General features: G+C 43.8%; 1 protein-coding gene across 3 annotated transcripts in view; it reads right to left on the bottom strand.

Annotated features, from left to right (window-relative positions):
- Positions 1 to 1,430: 1,430 nt before the first annotated feature.
- Positions 1,431 to 24,064, bottom strand: part of LOC110526993 (leucine-rich repeat kinase 1) — a 142,464-nt gene continuing 119,830 nt past the window's right edge. Inside the window, exons 30-36 of one of the 3 annotated variants that reach the window (XM_090239180.1) lie at positions 22,784 to 22,901; positions 20,068 to 20,184; positions 17,045 to 17,245; positions 16,593 to 16,807; positions 12,954 to 13,439; positions 11,954 to 12,055; positions 1,431 to 2,872 (exon numbers count right to left, since the gene is read on the bottom strand). In XM_090239180.1, coding sequence (XP_090095306.1) covers positions 2,695 to 2,872; positions 11,954 to 12,055; positions 12,954 to 13,439; positions 16,593 to 16,807; positions 17,045 to 17,245; positions 20,068 to 20,184; positions 22,784 to 22,901 — 1,417 coding nt within the window. In that variant the 3' untranslated portion in view covers positions 1,431 to 2,694. The remainder of the gene's footprint in view (positions 2,873 to 11,953; positions 12,056 to 12,953; positions 13,440 to 16,592; positions 16,808 to 17,044; positions 17,246 to 20,067; positions 20,185 to 22,783; positions 22,902 to 24,064) is intronic. The other 2 variants (XM_090239181.1, XM_090239182.1) reach the window with 2 other exon arrangements.

The following is a 24,064-nucleotide window of genomic DNA, read 5'->3' as shown; positions in this document are numbered from 1 at the left end:
GGAGCAAAGCATAAGTTACTGTTAAGCTCAGAGGCCCCATACACACTGAGGTTGCAGAACACATTTGACAATGGAAGGGATGCAATGGATATTTTAGTGATACAGTGCAGTTTGCCTGCAGAAAAACCTTTTACACAATTGTGTAAATCGCCACAGCAGTTGCAATTTTGTACAGAAAAACTCTTGGATGTATTATCGCCGCTATGCCAGATGTGTTATGGACCATGTGTATACAGGGCCCAGAGGTTGCTGGAGGACACCCCGAGATTTGAGTGAAATTAATTCATATCAGGGCAACAGACTGTCAAGTGTTTTTAGATGACAAGAGCAACATTCATGTTTTTTCTCTGTGCCACCATGTTTTGGGCTAAGTAAACCTTTGGCAGAGACTGTCATCTTGTTTACGAAATGGTTTCGCGAGCAAATTCAAGAAAACCTCAATCAGTACTGTAGCTTCTGTTCAGGCCAGGGTCTCTCTGAAGTCAGAAAGACAGTTACTGCCTATTGCTGATCCGGGAAGCTTTATTCAGTACGTTAGAGATTTGATCTGGGTTAGATACCTGATCTGATATGCTTCATTGGTTTTCAAACAATATATTTTCTAGGAGGTTGCATTTATCACTCTATGCATACATGTTGTCCAGAGTTGCACTGTGTGTGTGTGTGTAAAGGTTCAATGGTGTGTGCATGTGGTTCACTGGTGTGTGTTTGTGTAGGTTCAATGTTCTGTGTGTATATGTAATACCTGGCATAGTATGGTACAAGCACCCTGTATTCCTCCCTCCAGGTGGGACCCCTGTCAGCGCTCCCTTCATTAATCCATCATCCCCCCTCCATCCTTTCATCCCTCATCAGCGGTCAGGTTACAGCAAGGCTGTGTTGGAGAACTTACCCCTATCTCCCCATATTGCTCCACCCACCCACCTACCTACCTACCCCCCATCTCTCCACGTTCTCCTCTCAATGTGCCCCCGTATCCCTCTGTATCCTTCTCACAATCTACCCAGAATATTCCCTCCTTCCCCGAATGAGGGGAGAGGGTGGGTTGAAAAAGAGAGTGGGAGAGAGGGGGGAAAGAAGGAGAGAGAGGGGGGAGAGAAGGAGAGTGAGGAGAAAGATGGGGAGAGAAGGAGAGCGAGAGGGGGAGAGAAGGAAAGAGGGGGGGAGAAGGAGAGATAGGGGGAGAGAAGGAGAGAGAGAGAGGGGGAAAGAGAGTCTTGGGAGAGAAGGAGAGAGGGGGAGAGAAGGAGAGATAAGGGGAGAGAAGGAGAGAGAGAGGGGGAAAGAGAGTCTTGGGAGAGAAGGAGAGGATACTCAAATGTAGGAGATTGGGGGATGCAGGCAAGTCTCTTACAAGCAACATTTAGTTCGATAGACACAGCAGGCAGGTTGGATAAGAGGTCAATAAACTTCCATTCAACACAGGCTTCTACTATTAGAAGAAGTTTATTCATGGTCATACAGTATATACACAATACAGTATATTTACACTGAAGAGGATTTGAACATATTACACCATAAATGAACACCATCTCACTGACACAGCAGTGAAGTTAGCAAATGTCCCAAATGGAACCCTAGTCAGTGCACTACTTTTGACCAGGGCCCATAGTGCACTATGTAGGGAATAGGGTGCCATTTGGGATTCAGCCTCAATACACAATATAGTGCTGGCAACTTCAAGCGCCAACACTTGAAGTAAAACTGATGGCATCAAACCGAAGGGCAAACTCCTACACATAGTTAACCCTGACTTCTGTCTACAGTTTTGTTACTTGTTAAATGCACAAGTCAGAGTTTAGCCCAGCAGCAGAAACCCTTCATCTAATGTCTATCTGAGCTAGTATGAGAGATTGGTATAGGAGAGTGTCATTGGTTTAGAGACAGTCCCAGTCTCTATACTGCAGGGAAGGGGTGAGTCCTTTCTGCTGTGTCCTTGGTCTGTTGGGTGATGGCTTATGAGGAAACAGAACTGCTTACCGTGTTGTTTACTCATATATCTCACACACACAACCCAGTTGAGTGTTACGTTCCACTGTCTTGTGAAGTGAGTACACTCTGTGTTCAGTAGATCTGGGACACGTGTCTTTACGGCCCGTTTTGTCCTACCATCTGTTTTATGCTTGCAGAACTCCAGTAACCTTCCCCAAATCCTGGTTGGTAGATTCTGGATTTCCTGCTTAATCCTGATTTCAGGAGTCTTCCAACTGGATTTCTGGAAAACCTGGCATATTTGGTAGTTACCGAAAAATTACAACCCTAGTCCCTTCTATCTTCAGACTCAGGTTTAACTGGTAGTCAATCCATCTTAGTGATGCTCCAGAGGGGGAAATGTGGGGTGTGTAGGGGGCACACATGTTTTTTTTGACCTGGTCCCTGGGGGTTTGGGCCCAAGCTATGATAGGATGAGGCACCCCCCCCTTCCTCCCCCCATCCCTGAGTCTCCTCTCAACATATCCCAATCTCTCCTGTCCTCTCTTTTGCATCAACATCTCCCTCACCCCTCCTTGTCACTCTGATGTCAGAGCTCCGTGGCCCCCTGCTCTGAACACTGGGGGCCTGTGAATGTGTTTTCTCTCTCTCTCTCTCTCTCTCTCTCTCTCTCTCTCTCTCTCTCTCTCTCTCTCTCTCTCTCTCTCTCAGAGAACTATGATTCTGTGACTGCTAGCCTCTGCCTGGGACACCGTACAACGGCTACCTTCTTTTCCTCATGCTGGTCTCCAGCCTCCCCAGCTCCTCGTAGGACTGGTAGAAGACCTCTAGCTCACGGGGGCCCCAGCCCCGCCAGACACACAGGCACCAGGCCCTATTTTCGTTGCGAAAGCCACACACAACCGTGTCCTTTGCCACCAGTGCAGCCTCCTCCAGGGTCCTGAGAGAGAGAGAGGGGGTAAAGAGAGAGAGAGAGGGGTAAAGAGAGAGAGAGAGGGGGTAAAGAGAGAGAGAGAGGGGGTAAAGAGCGAGGGAGAGGGAGGAAGAGAGGGAGGGAAGAGTAATAGAAAGAGAGAAGTGTGAAATAGGGAGGAGGGAAAGAGAGAGTTAAACGTTGAAATGAGTATGTGTGGATTCTTCCTAGAAGTAGCCAGGCTTTACTGAGAAGAGGTTCCCTGGAAGGCTACTGAGGAGTACACTGAGGAGGACACTGAGGAGTACACTGAGGAGTACACACAACACCCTGTTTACATAGGATTTCTACCTCCAGGTAGGAGGTGCCCTAAGGCACACATCTAGAATGAACTTACCTTCCCTAAAAGCTGACTTTAACTCAGAATCTTAGATCAGTGTTTAAAGTGCCAGGTTAATACATACTTTCCAGAAATGACACAAACAGGTAAATCATCCCACTCCTGATTTATGTAGGACATGACACAAACAGGTAAATCATCCCACTCCTGATTTATGTAGGACATGACACAAACAGGTAAATCATCCCACTCCTGATTTATGTAGGACATGACACAAACACTCTGGGAAGAGGGAAGGCTTCCACATAGCTTGTTGCCGTGTTGCGTGCTTAACCATGCATCATATACACACCCCCATATTATCTTCCTGCTACTGTTGTTTCATGTGTTGTAGCTTACCAAGACTATCATCATCCTCTCTGGTACGCACTGCAATCTACAACACTGATGGTTACATGTAATCTACAACACTGATGGTTACACAACACTGATGGTTACACAACACTGATGGTTACACAACACTGTTGTTTCATGTGTTGTAGCTTACCAAGACTACCATCATCCTCTCTGGTACGCACTGCAATCTACAACACTGATGGTTACATGCAATCTAAAACACTGATGGTTACACAACACTGATGGTTACACAACACTGATGGTTACACAACACTGTTGTTTCATGTGTTGTAGCTTACCAAGACTACCATCATCCTCTCTGGTACGCACTGCAATCTACAACACTGATGGTTACATGCCATCTACAATACTGATGGTTACATGCCATCTACAACACTGATGGTTACATGTAATCTACAACACTGATGGTTACATGTAATCTACAACACTGATGGTTACATGTAATCTACAACACTGATGGTTACATGCCATCTACAACACTGATGGTTACATGTAATCTACAACACTGATGGTTACATGTAATCTACAACACTGATGGTTACATGTAATCTACAATACTGATGGTTACATGCCATCTACAATACTGATGGTTACATGCCATCTACAACACTGATGGTTACATGTAATCTACAACACTGATGGTTACATGTAATCTACAACACTGATGGTTACATGTCATCTACAACACTGATGGTTACATGCCATCTACAACACTGATGGTTACATGTAATCTACAACACTGATGGTTACATGTAATCTACAACACTGATGGTTACATGCCATCTACAACACTGATGGTTACATGTAATCTACAACACTGATGGTTACATGCCATCTACAACACTGATGGTTACATGTAATCTACAACACTGATGGTTACATGTAATCTACAACACTGATGGTTACATGCCATCTACAACACTGATGGTTACATGTAATCTACAACACTGATGGTTACATGCCATCTACAACACTGATGGTTACATGTAATCTACAACACTGATGGTTACATGCCATCTACAACACTGATGGTTACATGCCATCTACAACACTGATGGTTACATGCCATCTACAACACTGATGGTTACATGTAATCTACAACACTGATGGTTACATGCCATCTACAACACTGATGGTTACATGTAATCTACAACACTGATGGTTACATGTAATCTACAACACTGATGGTTACATGTAATCTACAACACGGATGGTTACATGTAATCTACAACACTGATGGTTACATGCCATCTACAACACTGATGGTTACATGCCATCTACAACACTGATGGTTACATGTAATCTACAACACTGATGGTTACATGCCATCTACAACACTGATGGGTACATGTCATCTACAACACTGATGGTTACATGTAATCTACAACACTGATGGTTACATGTAATCTACAACACTGATGGTTACATGTAATCTACAACACTGATGGTTACATGTAATCTACAACACTGATGGTTACATGTAATCTACAACACTGATGGTTACATGTAATCTACAACACTGATGGTTACATGCCATCTACAACACTGATGGTTACATGTAATCTACAACACTGATGGTTACATGTAATCTACAATACTGATGGTTACATGTCATCTACAACACTGATGGTTACATGCCATCTACAACACTGATGGTTACATGCCATCTACAACACTGATGGTTACATGTCATCTACAACACTGATGGTTACATGTAATCTACAACACTGATGGTTACATGTAATCTACAACACTGATGGTTACATGTAATCTACAACACTGATGGTTACATGTCATCTACAACACTGATGGTTACATGTCATCTACAACACTGATGGTTACATGTAATCTACAACACTGATGGTTACATGTAATCTACAACACTGATGGTTACATGCCATCTACAACACTGATGGTTACATGTAATCTACAACACTGATGGTTACATGCCATCTACAACACTGATGGTTACATGTAATCTACAACACTGATGGTTACATGTAATCTACAACACTGATGGTTACATGCCATCTACAACACTGATGGTTACATGTAATCTACAACACTGATGGTTACATGTAATCTACAACACTGATGGTTACATGCCATCTACAACACTGATGGTTACAAACATAGGTGAGCATAAGACCACTACGGGGTAAAGGTATTTAAAAATATATATTTTCCCCCCTGCCACACACACACACACACACACACACACACACACACACACACACACACACACACACACACCAGTCATGTGTTAGCGGTATCGCCATAGAGAATGATGAAGACTTTCGTAATGCCCTGTAAAGCCTTTAGAAGTTGTAGTTTGTTTCAAATGGGATGAAATTGATACAGAGACCGTGTTCGATAGCATTACATATGTGGTGCATTGTGGGTAATTGTGACTGACTGATCTACAAATCACCTTGCATCCTAAATAACGAGTCATTATGATTTGTAGATCAGTCAGTCAGTCTACAGTGGATGTGAAACAAGCCCAGAATCTCCAGCGTGTTTCTCACAGCCTTTCCTGTCTTCCTGCGACCCTATGGCCAGACCTCAACCTGTCCCTGGTGCTACTAGTCTAAATGGGATCTAACGTCACCCTATTGAAGTTGAAATTGAAATGGCTATGGTAAGGGTTAATGTTAAAGTTAAAGTTAGGGTATGGGTTAAGGTTAGGGATGTCCTAAGGATCCCAGATAGCACTAACCCCCTGACAACCACTGCTTATTAAGGACCTCGGCATTGGGTGGCCCTTTCATTGCCTGCTGCTAAAACCTCACGCACACACACTGACACACGTACACACATGCACTTCAGACAGAAGTCCTCTTCTGCTGTAGCTAAAACAGCTGCTGGGACGTTTATAGGAATAATTACAGAGTGGAGAAAAACCCCGTTAAGCACATGATGAGGGATCTCTGCTGGGTCTTTATTGAAGCTGAATCAGCAAATTAATCTCCAGCTCCTTTTCTTGCTGTGCCAGAAAGTGTGTACGTCCCAAATTGCACCTTATTCCCTATGTAGTGCAATACTTTTGACCAGGGCACACAATAGGGAACAGGGTGCTACTACATATGGACTAGGGGTCCATTTGGGATGTATACCAGACAGTTCTGCTGGCCTACTTTGCTACAGCAGATAAAGAGGTCCAACACTCCACAGGTCTGGAATGAGGCCTGTTTTTCACTGTTAACACCATGGCTGGATCCCAAATGGAACCCCATGCCCTACATAGGGCCCATAGGTGTTCTGGTCAAAAGTAGTGCACTCTATAGAGCAAAGGGTTCCATTTGGGATGCATCCCGTGGCTTGGACGAGGCAATGTGCCGGTGTTACGGTAGAAAGACATTGCCCTGACATTTGGTTCCGCCCCTGTATTAAAATTCTAAATCAAATAACTAAATGATCCTTGGTATGACCTTCTTAAAACAATTCCATATAGCTTAGTAGAACCCCCACCCCCTCTTTCCCCCGGCTTAGACTGTAATGGGTTAATCAATGGAGCACTTTCCCACACTGTTTCGTTGGATGTTATAATTGCATTGGGGATTCTTTGTGTGGTGCAATCTATTTGAAAGTGACTATAATTTACAGCAGGTGTCTTCAACTGCACTTCCTGGAGCATGGAGGGTTTCTGTTCTGCTTCCCAGACAATGGCCAAGGTGCAAAAAAGATTGAAGAACAGATATGACATCATCGTTTGACCACTTATCCAGGCTTTAAACTACGGCGCGCGACATGGTTCAATGTGCCTATAAATCAGCGCAATCTGCTTTTTCATTTTTTTCAAATTGACGCTGTCTTTGGAGCTAGAATTGGGATCATGTATACTGTGCTAATGACGACACAACAAACAAGCAACAGAGGGGATGGTAGCCATGTGTGACTGACGTGTTCTCCGTTTGCTCCCGTGGTATTCTTAAAGTTTATGTGAATTCTGCAGCAGAACCGTATTTATTTTCAAATATTAGTTTGGTGATCCCTTTCCGTAAAAACCAAGACTACTTTGCTTCCGAATGTCAGCATGTCGACCAAACATAAGGCCAAGAGCATGACTTTTAGAAAACCCGGCCTACAAGACCCGCTCTCATCACCGCCCTCTCCTGAGTCTGAGGGCCCGGGGACGCACACTTTACCCGGGGGCGCGGTAAAAACTGTGATTACAAAATCCTAGCTAAGCTTTTAGCCATCCGTATGGAAGGCTTGCTACACCAAGTAATACACTCTGACCAGACTGGCTTTGTGAGAAATAGGCATTTATTTTTCAATATTAGGCGCCTTATCAATATACTGTACTCCCCAGCGTCGGAGGACCCGGAGGTGGTGGTCTCGCTTGATGCCGAAAAAGCGTTTGACCGCGTTGAGTGGGATTACCTAACAGCTGCCCCAAATTCATTGCGTGGATAAAGATTATTTATTTTTCCCCCATGGCTTCGGTACGGACTAATAACTAATAGTCCTCTGACTATTTTCCCTTGCACCGCGGATCCAGACAGGGTTGCCCACTCTCCCCCTTGTTGTTTGCTTTGGCAATCGAGCCTCTCGCCATTGCACTACGCTCTAATGATGCCATTCAAGGCATAATCAGGGCGGGCTGGGAGCAGAAAGTCTCGCTATATGCTGACGACCTCCTTTTGTTTATCTCCAACCCCGATACCTCATTGCCACGTGCCCTATCTGTTCTTAAAAAGTTTGGATCAATCTCAGGGTACAAGCTGAATCTAGGCAAGAGTGAGCTTTTTCCGGTAAACAAGGCTGCTTTAAAGTGCTCTTTCACAAGTTCTCAGTTTAGGATTGTCCGGGATCAATTCACCTACTTGGGAGTAAAAGTGACAAGGAAATATTAAAATTTGTTTCAGGAAAACTTTGTTGCTCTAGCAGACAGATTGAAACAATCTTTTACTTTTTGGAATTCGCTACCCCTTTCTCTTATCGGAAGGATTAATGTCATTAAAATGAATGTGTTGCCCAAATTTTTATATTTATTTCAATGTTTACCCATTTTTATTCCAAAATCTTTTTTTATTTCACTGGATCAAACATTCATGCATTTTATTTGGGATGGCAAGGTACCACGGATTGGTAGAAAACATTCACAGAAGCCTAGGTCATTGGGGGGTTTAGCTTTACCAAATTTTCAGACATACTACTGGGCTGCAAATTTCAGAGCCGTTCTGTACTGGCTGCAGACTGATTCTACTGGCCCTAGACCACTCTGGGCCCAGATGGAGTCTGAATCGTGTAAACCTGCAGCACTTTCCTCTGTGCTGTGCTCGTCTCTCCCAGTGTCCCTAGGCAAAAGGTGTGCCAACCCAATTGTAAAGCATTCTCTTAAAATTTGGAATCAGTTCCGTTTAGCCTTTAACCTCCGAGGCTTTTCTCTATCAGGCCCAATCAATCAGAGCATTTTATTTCCTCCATCTTTGAATGATGGGGCTTTTGGCATTTGGCACTCACTAGGCCTCTCCTCGCTAGCCCAATTATTCTTTGATGATACATTTGCCTCTTTTTCTCAGCTGCAGGAAAAGTTCAATCTCCCCCAATCCCACTTTTTCCACTATCTCCAGACTAGAAACTTTGTCAGGGCTAACACACCTGGATTTCCCAATAGGCCTGCGAATACAGCTATAGAGAGCATCTTGGAGCTGAACAAGCTTCCTAGAGACGCAATTTCAGATGTATATGCAATCATTCATGACCTACAGAACCCTTCTCTGGTGCCTTTAAAGACTCGATGGGAAAAAGATTTGGGGGAGGAACTTGGGGAAGACGCCTGGGAATCTGTGCTGCGCAGGGTGCACTCGTCCTCTTTTAGCACTAGACACAGCCTCATTCAATTCAAGGTGGTTCACCGTATCCACTGGTCAGGGGGCCAAACTTGGAAGAATATTATCTGATTTTGATCCTACCTGTGTCAGATGTAAGGTGGAACCAGCCACACTGTTGCATATGTTTTGGGGCTGTCATAAACTGTCAGCTTTCTGGGAATTAATATTTAAATGTTTCTCTGATATGTATGACACTGTTATAGATCCGTCTCCCCTTACAGCCCTTTTTGGAGTACTGCCCATGGGTACCCCCCTATCAAGAATCCAGTCGGACACTGTTGCTTATACAACTCTTTTAGCTAGACGGCTAATACTACAGAACTGGAAAATGGCAGCTCCCCCATCTTATAAATATTGGGTGAGGGATGTGTTGTGCTCTCTGAAACTAGACATTTTTTAATTCAATTCACGTGGGAACCCCAAACTGTTTGATGAGGCTTGGTCTCCATTCCGGTCTTACTTTAAACAGTCCATCCTCTGATGGCATTCCAATTAATACTAAAATAAGTCTGTGACTTGAGGGTTGGAGGAGCTTCTCTCTGTGTTTTTGCTGGGGGGGGGGGGGGGGGGGGGGGGGGGTATTAAGGTTCATGTGCTTATTGATTGTGATCCGCAGATGCCTTGTTCATCTTGCCCAGGCAGAGACTGAAGTGTGAGCTTGTTTTTCCCAGTTATTTTTACATTTTGTTCACGCCTACATGAATAATCATTTTTTTTAATTTATTTTAAAGCATTGTAAACTTTTTTTTTTGTCCAGTGGATGGTCGGTCTGTGGCCATGACTGTCTGTGAGTGGTTGCATTTCTCCACCCTTATCCCTTGACTGTTTACAGGAACAATGGTGAGGTGTTTGCTCTGTCCCTGTACTATAGATTGCCCTTTAACCTCTGTAGCCTTCTGCCTGGTGTGTTTAACTTGTCTAAAGTATGGTATCTGTAAAGCTATTTTTTAATTGTATTTTTATTTGTATATTATTAGTATATTATTTATATTGCTTTGTCTTGTCTGTGTGTGTGTATGTTCAAAACTTAATAAACAGAGTTTAAAAAAAAAAAAGAAAAAAAAAAGAGCAACAGAAAGTATTGTACAATACCGCAAAATCCCCAAATGAGGCGTTTATGGTAAATACACGGGGGTAATTATACACCTTTGCCATTAAGGCCAAAGGTGTATAATATCTTACACTATCGTGCCGACCCAAACGGAACTGTGCTGGCTCAGACAGTCTTTTCCAGCAGGGTTACAGCTACTATGGTGGATACGTAACCAGGCCAGCCCAGTACGGCTCTGCTCGGCAGGATGTAAAGGCTACTACTGAAGGAGAAGCTGTCGTCAACAGACACTGTGGCCCTCGAAGGCTAGGAATGGGATACCTGCTTTAGAGCATCAACCCATACGGTAGACTCTACAATTGGGTACATCCTATGGGTACATCCTATGGATTGGGTACATCCTATGAATTGGGTACATCCTATGAATTGGGTACAGCCTATGGATTGGGTACATCCTATGGATTGGGTACATCCTATGGATTGGATACATCCTATGGATTGGGTACATCCTATGGATACATCCTATGGATACATCCTATGGATTGGGTACATCCTATGGATTGGATACATCCTATGGATTGGGTACATCCTATGGATACATCCTATGGATTGGGTACATCCTATGGATACATCCTATGGATACATCCTATGGATTGGGTACATCCTATGGATACATCCTATGGATTGGGTACAACCTATGGATACATCCTATGGATTGGGTACATCCTATGGATACATCCTATGGATTGGGTACATCCTATGGATTGGGTACATCCTATGGATACATCCTATGGATACATCCTATGGATTGGGTACATCCTATGGATACATCCTATGGATTGGGTACAACCTATGGATACATCCTATGGATTGGGTACATCCTATGGATACATCCTATGGATTGGGTACATCCTATGGATACATCCTATGGATTGGGTACATCCTATGGATTGGGTACATCCTATGGATTGGGTACATCCTATGGATTGGGTACATCCTATGGATTCCAAAGGAAATATCATTGAGGCCAGTGCTGCTCAACCCTCTTGCTGGAGATATACCGTCCTGTAGGTATCAGTCCAGCCCTAACCTGACATACCTGATTCAGCTAGTTAAGGTCTTGGTAAGCAGCTAATAAACTACGGCGTGCTAAATAATGGTTGGACTGAAACCCTGCAGGACGGTAGCGCTCCAAGGCAGCAGCCCTGATCTAGCCTATCAGAGGGCAAGGGAGGGCTATTACCATATTCACAAAACCTATCCAGACTTCTCAGATTTAAAAGCATTGTCTAGCGAGTGGGGCTAGGAGTGGATTTGTAACTGGCTGTTCCATCAGCATAGTGGAAGCTGATTGGACAGACAGTCTACACACCTCACTGGCTATCAAAAAGAATGGATGCATCTCAAACTGTCCCTTTAGACTATTGAGAAACAGCCTTCCTGACAGGATATGACCTCACCCGTAAGAGGAAGTTCCAGGGGGGCAGAGCACAGCGATGACACGCCCCCTGAGCTGTCCTGTCTGCCGCTGGACCTCGATCACCATCACGTCACCACCACTCCTGGAACACAACACAGTAGTGACTAAAGATCTGTTCTTGGCAGAGTCAAATAGGTACTGTTTCAGTGGGGCTGACCACGTAGATTATACTCATAGATTCTAATTATACTCTGATTCAAATCACTTCTTGCTGATTCGAGTATTGGCTCAATAATGACAAAGAAGCCCAAAACGTGTCTGCTGCAGAGGGACAAGACAAAGCCATGATAAAATATATTGGCTCACCATTAACTAGAAAGTTAGATAGAGAACAAGCTATAGCTGACTAGCACAACAACTAACGGTAGCTATCATGGTCACTTTGCACATTTTTTATTTTTATGTTTGACATACTTGGTTAGTTGAATAGTATTTTGTAAATGACAAACCTTATTCAAAACTCTAAATTGTGATTTGAGGACAGACCTAAGTCCCATCTGTTGGCATATTTCCACCATAAGACTTTACCCCGGTGTTTGGCCTAAAGACATAGATAGACCTTAGTGTTTCACCCTCTGAAGCCTGGCCCAAAACAAGTCTACTCTGGGCCAGAAAAAGACCCTGACCTGGATCCAGACTGGGCCATTTGGGCCTTTTCTAAAAAAACTTTTCCTTCACAAAAGGAACCGTTCAGATATTTCAGTGGTTGTTGATTCTGCTCTTCACGTCTTTAGTGTCAGCCCGAGCTATGGAAACACAACTTCCCCTAAATAACAACTAGTGCTTACATCCAAAACAGATTGGAGTAGGACCAGACAGACCAGATGGAAATGTTGCAGTATCAGATCTCACAACGCCTGGAGGAGTGTTAACGTCAGGAACCACCTAAATATGGTACAGCAATCTTTTCTTGACTGCAAAAAAAGTGTGTTGTAAGACAGTGTGACATGCTGGGTTTGTGTGTGTAGCATTGTGGGTACCTGGGGATCCAAAGGGTTCCATTGACAGCCAGCACAGTGAGGGCCTGCAGGTGGGGGGGAGTGGTGGTAAAGGTTGTGGTGGGGTCAGAGTTCATCACAGGGTCAAGGTCGTCTGGATGATCCTGAGGCCTCTCTTCCTCCTCAGTGGAAAAAGGCATACTGCTGGAACTAGCCAATGAGCTGAGCGCGCAGGAACTGGATCTTTCCAATCCCAGCGGCTCTGACAAGGGGCCGGATCGGTCAAATCCCAGCGAAGGGGTGGAGTCAGAGGACATGGAGCAGTAGTCCGTCAGCGAATCCTGGTGCTGGATGATCTGAGTTCCCGCCTCCTCGCTGTAGATCAGCGTCACTTTGTCGTTAGGACATTCCTCCTCCTCCTCATCTAGACTCTTCCTCTTTGAGTCAAGGTCAGGACTAGTAGCCATGGTAACCCCTGCAGGTCGCTGTACAGTGAACACGTCCCGGAGAGGGTTGGCGTCTCCACAGCTGGAATGACGAAATGACATTTGTATTATGTGTATGTATTGGTCACATGGTCTGTTACATAGTGAAATTGTGTCTTGGCTGTGTATTTGTATTTATTATGGATCCCTATTAGCTGCTGACTCTTCCTGGGGTCCAGTTTATACAATTTAAAAAATATGACAATACATTTACAGATTTCACAACACACTGTGTGCCCTCAGCCCCCGACTCCACCACTAGCACATATCTACAGTTCTAAATCCATGTGTATGTGTGTCTATAGTGCGTATTTTATCATGTGTGTGTATGCATGTGTCTTTGGCTATGTTTATGTTGCTTCACAGTCCCCGCTGTTCCATAATATATTTTTATCTGTTTTCTTTAATCACATGTTACTGCTTGCATCAGTTACATGATGTGGAATAGAGTTCCATGACGTCATGGCTCTATGTAGTACTAACGTAGTACTGTGCGCCTCCCATAGTCTGTTCTGGACTTGGGGACTGTGAAGAGACCTCTTGTGGCATGTCTGGTGGGGTATGCATGGGTGTCCGAGCTGTGCGCCAGTGGTTCAAACAGACAGTTCGGTGCATTCAACATGTCAATACCTCTCACAAATACAAGTAATGATGAAGTCAATGTCTCCTCCACTTTGAGCCAGGAGAGATTGACATGCATATTATTAATATTAGCCATCTGTGTACATCCAAGGGCTAGCCGTGCTGCCCTGTTCTGAGCCAAGTCCCTCTTTGTGACACCTGACCACATTACTGAACAGTAGTCCAGGTGCGACAACACTAGGGCCTGTAGGACCTACCTTGTTGATAGTGCTGTTAAGAATGTCTCCATCTTAGCTACTGTTGTATCAATATGTTTTGACCATGACAGTTTACAATCCAGTATTAGTTTAGTATTCCTTGCCAACCACTCTGAAACTAATAGCTGACATGTATAGTGTTGATTCATCCACATACATAGACACACTGGCTTTATTCATGTCATTAGTAAAGATTGAAAAAAGTAAGGGGCCTAGACAGCTGCCCTGGGGAATTTCTAATTCTACCTGGATTATGTTGGAGAGGCTTCCATTTAAGAACACCCTCTGTGTTCTGTTAGACAGGTACATCTTTATCCACAACATAGCAGGGGGTGTAAAGCCACAACACATAACATTTTCCGGCAGCAGACTATGATCGATTATGTCAAAAGCTGCACTGAAGTCTAACAACACAATCTTTTTATCATAAATTTCTCTCAGCCGACCAGCACAGCACTTACACAGTCATTTGTGTAAGTGCTGTGCTTGTTGAATGTCCTACTGAAAGTGTGTTGTCAATTAGTTGACTGTAAAATAGCATTATATCTGGCCAAACACCATTATTTCCAAAAGTATACTAAGGGTTGGTAACAGGCTGTTTGGTCAGCTAGTTGAGCCAGTAAAGGGGGCTGTGTCCTACCTACCACCAGTGTATCTTATAGCTGTGTCCTACCTACCACCAGTGTATCCTATAGCTGTGTCCTACCTACCACCAGTGTATCTTATAGCTGTGTCCTAATACCACCAGCGTATCTTATAGCTGTGTCCTACCTACCACCAGCGTATCCTATAGCTGTGTCCTACCTACCACCAGCCTATCTTATAGCTGTGTCCTACCTACCACCAGCGTATCTTATAGCTGTGTCCTACCTACCACCAGTGTATCTTATAGCTGTGTCCTAATACCACCAGCGTATCTTATAGCTGTGTCCTAATACCACCAGCGTATCTTATAGCTGTGTCCTACCTACCACCAGCGTATCTTATAGCTGTGTCCTAATACCACCAGCGTATCTTATAGCTGTGTCCTACCTACCACCAGCGTATCTTATAGCTGTGTCCTAATACCACCAGCGTATCTTATAGCTGTGTCCTACCTACCACCAGTGTATCTTATAGCTGTGTCCTAATACCACCAGCGTATCTTATAGCTGTGTCCTAATACCACCAGCCTATCTTATAGCTGTGTCCTACCTACCACCAGCGTATCTTATAGATGTGTCCTACCTACCACCAGCCTATCTTATAGCTGTGTCCTACCTACCACCAGCCTATCTTATAGCTGTGTCCTACCTACCACCAGCCTATCTTATAGCTGTGTCCTACCTACCACCAGCCTATCTTATAGCTGTGTCCTACCTACCACCAGCCTATCTTATAGCTGTGTCCTACCTACCACCAGCGTATCCTATAGATGTGTCCTACCTACCACCAGCGTATCTTATAGCTGTGTCCTACCTACCACCAGCCTATCTTATAGCTGTGTCCTACCTACCACCAGCGTATCCTATAGATGTGTCCTACCTACCACCAGTGTATCTTATAGATGTGTCCTAATACCACCAGCCTATCTTATAGCTGTGTCCTACCTACCACCAGCGTATCTTATAGCTGTGTCCTACCTACCACCAGCGTATCTTATAGCTGTGTCCTACCTACCACCAGCGTATCTTATAGCTGTGTCCTAATACCACCAGCCTATCTTATAGCTGTGTCCTACCTACCACCAGCCTATCTTATAGCTGTGTCCTACCTACCACCAGCCTATCTTATAGCTGTGTCCTACCTACCACCAGCCTATCTTATAGCTGTGTCCTAATACCACCAGCGTATCCTATAGATGTGTCCTACCTACCACCAGCATATCTTATAGCTGTGTCCTACCTACCACCAGCGTATCTTATAGCTGTGTCCTACCTACCACCAGCCTATCTTATAGCTGTGTCCTACCTACCACCAGCGTATCTTATAGCTGTGTCCTACCTACCACCAGCGTATCTTATAGCTGTGTCCTAATACCACCAGCCTATCTTATAGCTGTGTCCTACCTACCACCAGCGTATCTTATAGCTGTGTCCTACCTACCACCAGCCTATCTTATAGCTGTGTCCTAATACCACCAGCGTATCTTATAGCTGTGTCCTACCTACCACCAGCGTATCTTATAGCTGTGTCCTAATACCACCAGCCTATCTTATAGCTGTGTCCTAATACCACCAGCGTATCCTATAGCTGTGTCCTACCTACCACCAGCATATCTTATAGCTTGTGTCCTACCTACCACCAGCGTATCTTATAGCTGTGTCCTACCCATTAGTCTAACACTACCTCACCCCACCCACCCACGTTTCACACACCTGTACGTGGCACAGAGCTGGTAGGTGGCAGCGTGGTACAGCTGCAGGGTGTTGGTGTGGTCGTCCAGGGTCCACACCGCCTCATCCCCCCACAGACAGGGGCTGGATGCCAGGGCCTGTATGGAGGATGGTGGGTCGTAGGGGTCCAGACGATGCACCGCCTGGAGGGTCCGGCAGTCGATCACCAGCAGGCCTGGACCATGGGAGTACCACAGCTGGGAGGAAGAGCAAGATGGAGATAAGATTTACACTTTATGATAACCATTCATATTACCAGAGTTTAACCCTGTAACATTGTAATGAGGTTACCGGTATTTCACTACTGTATACAATGATTTACTATTTCATCATTGGACATTGTGGTATACAGGTATATTGAAATATATCAGAATATCTAGATAGATAAATAGATACATTTTGATATATCGGCATATTGATATATCTATTCCAACCTGGGATCCACTGTGGACCAGGACCATGCTCCTGACTGGGTAGGGTCTCTGTCTGGGGTCAGAGTCCTCCATCCCAAACATGGTCATATTGAGGGTGTGAGAACACAGGTAGGTCTCTCCTTCTACAGGCATGTCATCCATTAGAGAGTACACTGCCACCAGACCGTCTGACATCCCCATGAAGACACACGCCTGGGTCTGCTTGGGTGGGAGGAGACCAGAATGTTAGGTTGGGGGGGTGTATACGGAATGGAGAGTGGTTGAAGGGACGTGGAGAGGGAGAGAGAGACAGAGATAGTAAAGATATCAACAACACATCCCAACCTTGATAAAGACTGAAGACTAGATGAAAAGCATGAACGGAGGTGAAAACATTCTTGTTTACTAAGTTAAAATAGAGAGCGGGGCAGTAAAAAGACTGCACTGCTGCAGTAAATAATACAACCAGTAAATCAATCTACTGTACGGTCTTCTAATTTAAGTGTAAATATGCGTTTGATAGCGTTCGTCATTCCCAACACATATTTACATGTCATACAACCAGGTCAGCGCCTAAGTGTCACTGTAGAATGTTTTCCCCCTGAGTTGTTCCTCCCACGACATCAGAGTCCCCCTAGCAACTACCAGCGGTTGTTCTACTGTTGTCCTACAGCAGGACTGTTCTACCTGTACTGCTGACTTCAGTGGAGGATGGGTTTCTGGGAAGGAGGGAAAGCTCAAAGGGGGCTCCACGTCTGCAGTGTAACACCCTGAACAGCCGACGTGTCAGAAATATGTTAGATAGAGCTATGGTACTTTGGGGGTGTTGCTTCTGTCAAAGTTCAAACATATGGAACTATCCAACATTTCTGCGCCCCTTCTTCGAGGCAAGCAAATCAAAGTGCCTTGCAGGTATAATGTGAGAGAGCCTTTAGCTCCTTATCCCCAGACAGACAGCAGGCTCCACTAGGTCAGCCTCAACACCTGGACTACCCCAGCCACAGGACACTTCAAACGGCTGAGGGTCTAGGGAGAGGGGGGTGAAGGGGAGGTGGGGGGGCACACAGGCAGTGCTCACTAGAAGCACTGAAAGCATCATGTTGACACAAAACTAATTTACACTTTGAAATGACTTGGCCATTGACTTTTCCTAAATAAGTATATTTAACACAGCACAGCTGATGGCCCATCTAAACTACACCTAAACTATAATGAAATACATTTTACACATAATAATAGAGTTAGTCTAAACACAAGATTAAATGGACAATAGTCTGATGGGTGACAATATTAACAATAGTCAAATTGTATATGAAGAGATGGACTAGTGCAGCTTGGACTTGATACAGAGGGAAACGGAGCAACAAAAAGTGTCTTTTTAAAATCCCGCTACAGCAGACGTAGGCAACTAGATTCAGCCACTGGCCCATTTTAGTCAGTCGGATGGTCGGGGAGGCAGAACATTATTACAATGATCTGTGCACCGCAAATGACCACGACTAAGAGATTGTATTGGAAATGAACAATCATTCCAGAGTGGCGGGCCGGGTGCAGTGCACGCTAACCAGGTGCACGGTGTTTCCTCCGACACATTGGTGCGGCTAAGAAGCAGTGCGGTTGTGTTTCGGAGGACGCATGGCTTTCGACCTTCGTATCTCCTGAGCCCGTACGGGAGTTGTAGCGATGAGACAAGATAGTAACTACTAACAATTGGATACCATGAAATTGGGGAGAAAAAAGGGTAAAAATTCAACAACAAAATAATAATATATCTCACTTTTACCAAGAGTAACCACGTCCATGCAGTCCACACATGAACACGAGGCAGCATACAACCCAGGCCACTAAGCACAGACTAGTAACATAATAAAACACATCATAGGTTCTGCTCTTTTGATGTACATTTTCTTATTTCAATGTTTCTTTAGACCTGCCAAAATGAAATTATAATGGGTGTGGTTAGCGGTTTTTCTTGTTCTTTTTATAAATAGGCTACAGTAACATATACCAATGAAAATGATATTATGTTCTTTAAAAAATATACACATTTGTATTCTAATGTTACCTTTATAAACACAACCAAAGGAACATTTTTCGGGATGCATATATTAAATGGATTTATACTGTTTGAATGTTGACATCAAAAAGACTGGCATTTCTACTGTTAAGAGGACCGTAAAACCTCTTTTACCACAGTAGCTGTGTTAGTTAATGATGGTCAGAACGCTAATAAACCCCTACAAACGGTGAAAACAGTCAGGCTGGTTTGGAAGGCAGTTAGATGGTATTATTATCAACTGCTGTTCTGTTACTGTATAAACACTTTACAGTACAGAGATAAGAGAACACCGACTATCCAGTGTATCAGAGTTACATTGGGGTTTAGTAGATGACGGAACAACGATGGGTTGGGTTCCCATAATTCTTTCTCACAGAGATCCGTGTAATCATGTATGGTTGTCTGGGGCTACAACAACAATGTGTATTGTTGGGGTTACTGGTGGACCGGTTCGGGAACTACTGGTCTAGGAGATGGTTTGAGATAGGGTTGTCACGGTAGCAGTATCGCGATAAGTCTGGTAGCAAGGAAACAAAACATGATGCGGATTTCAATTCTAAAGGAAAACAATCCTAATTTTGGAAACAAAAGAGCATTATGTTATCACCCAGAGTCAAATGTGTTTATTTTCTAAGCTATACACAATATTGTATGAAAGGTTCCTAAAGGAGCAAATAGTAGTCTGCTTCATGTGTTTGCCATGGAAAATCGAGTATGGTATTATTGTGATACTGGTATCATGACAACCATACAGGGCAGTAGTGAACAGTATGTTACATGGTCTCTGGCGGGCACGGGGAACAGACAGTTGACAACAGTAGGACAGGACAGTTACCTGGTCTCTGGCGGGCAAGGGAAACAGACAGGTGACAACAGGAGAGTTACCTGGTCTTTGGCCGGCACAGGGAACAGACAGGTGACAACAGGAGAGTTACCTGGTCTCTGGCGGGCATGGGGAACAGACAGGTGACAACAGGAGAGTTACCTGGTCTCTGGCGGGCACGGGGAACAGACAGGTGACTATAGCAGGACAGGAGATCTGTTTCTGGGGCTGGCTCAGTGGACACATCTCCTTTAGACTGTAGATGAACACTTCCTGCTCCTAGAACACACACACACACACACACACGTAAATACACACACACATGTATGTACAGTTGAAGTCGGAGGTTTACATACACTTAGGTTGGTGTCATTAAAACTCGTTTTTTCAACCACTCCACACATTTCTTGTTAACAAACTATAGTTTTGGCAAGTCAGTTAGGACATCTACTTTGTGCATAACACAAGTAATTTTTCCAAGAATTGTTTACAGACAGATTATTTAACTTATAATTCACTGTATCACAATTCCAGTGGGTCAGAAGTTTACATAAACTAAGTTGACTGTGCCTTTAAACAGCTTGGCAAATTCCAGAAAATTAAGTCATGGCTTTAGAAGCTTCTGAGAGGCTAAATGACATAATTTGAGTCAATTGGAGGTGTACCTGTGGATGTATTTCAAGGCCTACCTTCAAACTCAGTGCCTCTTTGCTTGACATCAAATCAAAAGAAATCAAAAGAAATCAGCCAAGACCTCAGAAAAGATTGTAAGACCTCCACAAGTCTGGTTCATCCTTGGGAGCAATTTACAAACGCCTGAAGGTACCACGTTCATCTGTACAAACAATAGTAGGCAAGTATAAACACCATGGGACCAACCAGCTGTCATACTGCTCAGGAAGGAGACGCGTTGTCTCCTAGAGATGAACGTACTTTGGTGCAAAAAGTACAAATCAATCTGAGAACAACAGCAAAGGACCTTGTGAAGATGCTGGAGGAAACCGGTACAAAAGTATCTATATTCACAGTAAAACGAGTCCTATATCGATATAACCTGAAAGGCTGCTCAGCAAGGAAGAAGCCACTGCTCCAAAACCGCCATAAAAAAGCCAGACTACTGTTTGCAACTGCACATGGGGACAAATATCGTACTTTTTTGAGAAATGTCCTCTGGCCTGATGAAAGAAAAATAGAACTGTTTAGCCATAATGACCATCATTATGTTTGTAGGAAAAAGGGGGAGGCTTGCAAGCTGAAGAACACCATCCCAACTGTGAAGCATAGAGGAGACAGTATCATGTTGTGAGGGTGCTTGCTGCAGGAGGGACTGGTGCACTTCACAAAATAGATGGCATCATGAGGAGGGGAAAATTGATGTGGATATATTGACGCAACATCTCAAGACATCAGTCAGGAAGTTAAAGCTTGGTCACAAATGGGTCTTCCAAATGGACAATGACCCCAAGCATACTTCCCAAGTTGTGGAAAAATGGCTTAAAGACAACACAGTCAAGGTATTGGAGTGGCCATCACAAAGCCCTGACCTCCATCCTATAGAAAATTTGTGGGCAGAACTGAAAAAGCGTGTGCGAGCAAGGAGGCCTACAGACCTGACTCAGTTACACCAGCTCTGTCAGGAGGAATGGACCAAAATTCACCCAAAACGTTTGACCCAAGTTTAACAATTTAAAGGCAATGCTACCAAATACTAATTGAGTGTATGTAAATGTCTGACCCACTGGGAATGTGATGAAAGAAATAAAAGCTGAAATAAATAATTCTCTCTACTATTATTCTGACATTTCACATTCTTAAAATAAAGTGGCGATCCTAACTGACCTAAGACAGGGCAATTTTTTACTAAGATTAAATGTCAGGAATTGTGAAAAACTGAGTTTAAATGTATTTGTCAAAATACATTATATATTTGAGATTCTTCAAAGTAGCCACCCTTTGCCTTGATGACAGCTTTGGTTGAGAGAATGCCAAGAGTGTGCAAAGCTGTCAACAAGGCAAAGGGTGGCTACTTTGAAGAATCTAAAATCTAAACACTTTTTTGGTTACTACATGATTCCATGTGTTATTTCATAGTGTTGATGTCTTTAGTATTATTCTACAATGTAGAAAATAGTAAAAATAAAGAAAAACCCTTGAATGAGTAAGTTTGTCCAAACTTTTGATTGGTACAGTACACGCACGATCACACACTTACAGAAACTAAATGTATACAGATATACATAATCTACTCAAGGTGGATAATGTTATAAGCTTCCATTTCATGGGCAGAGCAATACTTAAAAAATATTGACAATGATCATTTTGGATATAAACCCCCATCTATTCTTTAACATGTACCCTAATTCCATAAGTACCCGTGTATTCTTGGCTGTTCCCAATGACACTCCCCATACATGTTATCACTAGACTTTATACTGCCTCACCAGGTAACATGACAGCAACACAACTCAGCCTGAGCCTACACACTACAAAGTCAAAGCCACAGGTTAGACTAGAGAGGAACATACTTATGGTATGGTGAGAGCAATTGTACTGACATGGTGTCAACATGTACATTGATTACATTACGAAATCCACCTAAGAAGGCTTATGGCTTTACGTCTGAGGTTTTATGTCATGCTGAGTTCCATTGCGACAGAGGGCTATGTAAACTGTAAACTTGCAATGTAAATCCAGTGTTAAGGATAGTTTGGCCAACCCCACCCCCAGAGTTTATGTAAATTCATATTTAAGTAAACTGTCAGATGCAAAGAACATGTATGAATAAGTATAAGTATTCTATTCTAATGTCCATAGGAAACCCAGTGTTAGTGATTGTTTGGCCAACTCCAACCCCAGTGTTAGTGATTGTTTGGCCAACCTCTGTGGCGGTCCATAAGGTGTTATCCATCTTCATCTGACAGCTCAGCCTGGTTCCTGGACACGGCATCCTCTTCACCTCTACCTGACCCGTCTCTACGTTCACCACACTGTAGTTCCTATAGGACAACACACATTCACTACCACACTGTAGTTCCTATAAGACAACACACATTCACTACCACACTGTAGTTCCTATAGGACAACACACATTCACTATCACACTGTAGTTCCTATAGGACAACACACATTCACTACCACACTGTAGTTCCTATAGGACAACACACATTCACTACCACACTGTAGTTCCTATAGGACAACACACATTCACTACCACACTGTAGTTCCTATAGGACAACACACATTCACTATCACACTGTAGTTCCTATAGGACAACACACATTCACTACCACACTGTAGTTCCTATAAGACAACACACATTCACTATCACACTGTAGTTCCTATAGGACAACACACATTCCCTACCACACTGTAGTTCCTATAGGACAACACACATTCACTATCACACTGTAGTTCCTATAGGACAACACACATTCCCTACCACACTGTAGTTCCTATAGGACAACACACATTCCCTACCACACTGTAGTTCCTATAGGACAACACACATTCCCTACCACACTGTAGTTCCTATAAGACAACACACATTCACTATTGCAGAGTTTCTAGAACACACACACACACACACACACACACACACACACAGTAGTCCAACAAGTCATACCGAGACAATACACACCATTTAACCGTGTTACCCTGACACAGAGTTAGGACAGTATTCAATCTTTCTCCTTCTTCCCCTGGCGGAGTAGTACCTGCTGACAATTATCATGTCATTCTCATGGTCGGTTCCCATGCTGGAAGCCCTGGCGCAATACCTCTATGAGGGGGTATTAGAATTACAAAGGATATCTATGGGGTTAACAGCAGGACAGCTGCAGGCAATAGCAGTCATTAGCACCACCTGTATGGAGCGATGAAAGCTGCCTTTATCGTGGTGAGATTATCTCCCTTCCCAAAGCACACACAGTCACACACAGGGGGAGAGCAACACTAAAGCAATTACTTTCCACCTGGGAGCTTTATTTCAGGACAGGAGTGTGTGTGTGTTACTCTCAGAGAGGTATGTGCACAGTATGTATGTGTGTGTGTGTGTTCTGCCTCCACTGCTCTTTATGAGACAGGAGTGTGTGTGTGTGTTACTCTCAGAGAGGTATGTGCACAGTATGTATGTGTGTGTGTGTGTTACTCTCAGAGAGGT

This window comes from Oncorhynchus mykiss, chromosome 6, assembly GCF_057628025.1.
Source record: "Oncorhynchus mykiss isolate SJ-2025 chromosome 6, ASM5762802v1, whole genome shotgun sequence".
NCBI lineage: Eukaryota > Metazoa > Chordata > Actinopteri > Salmoniformes > Salmonidae > Oncorhynchus > Oncorhynchus mykiss.
Note: the sequence above shows the minus strand (reverse complement) of the source record. Positions and strands in the feature narration are given on the sequence as shown.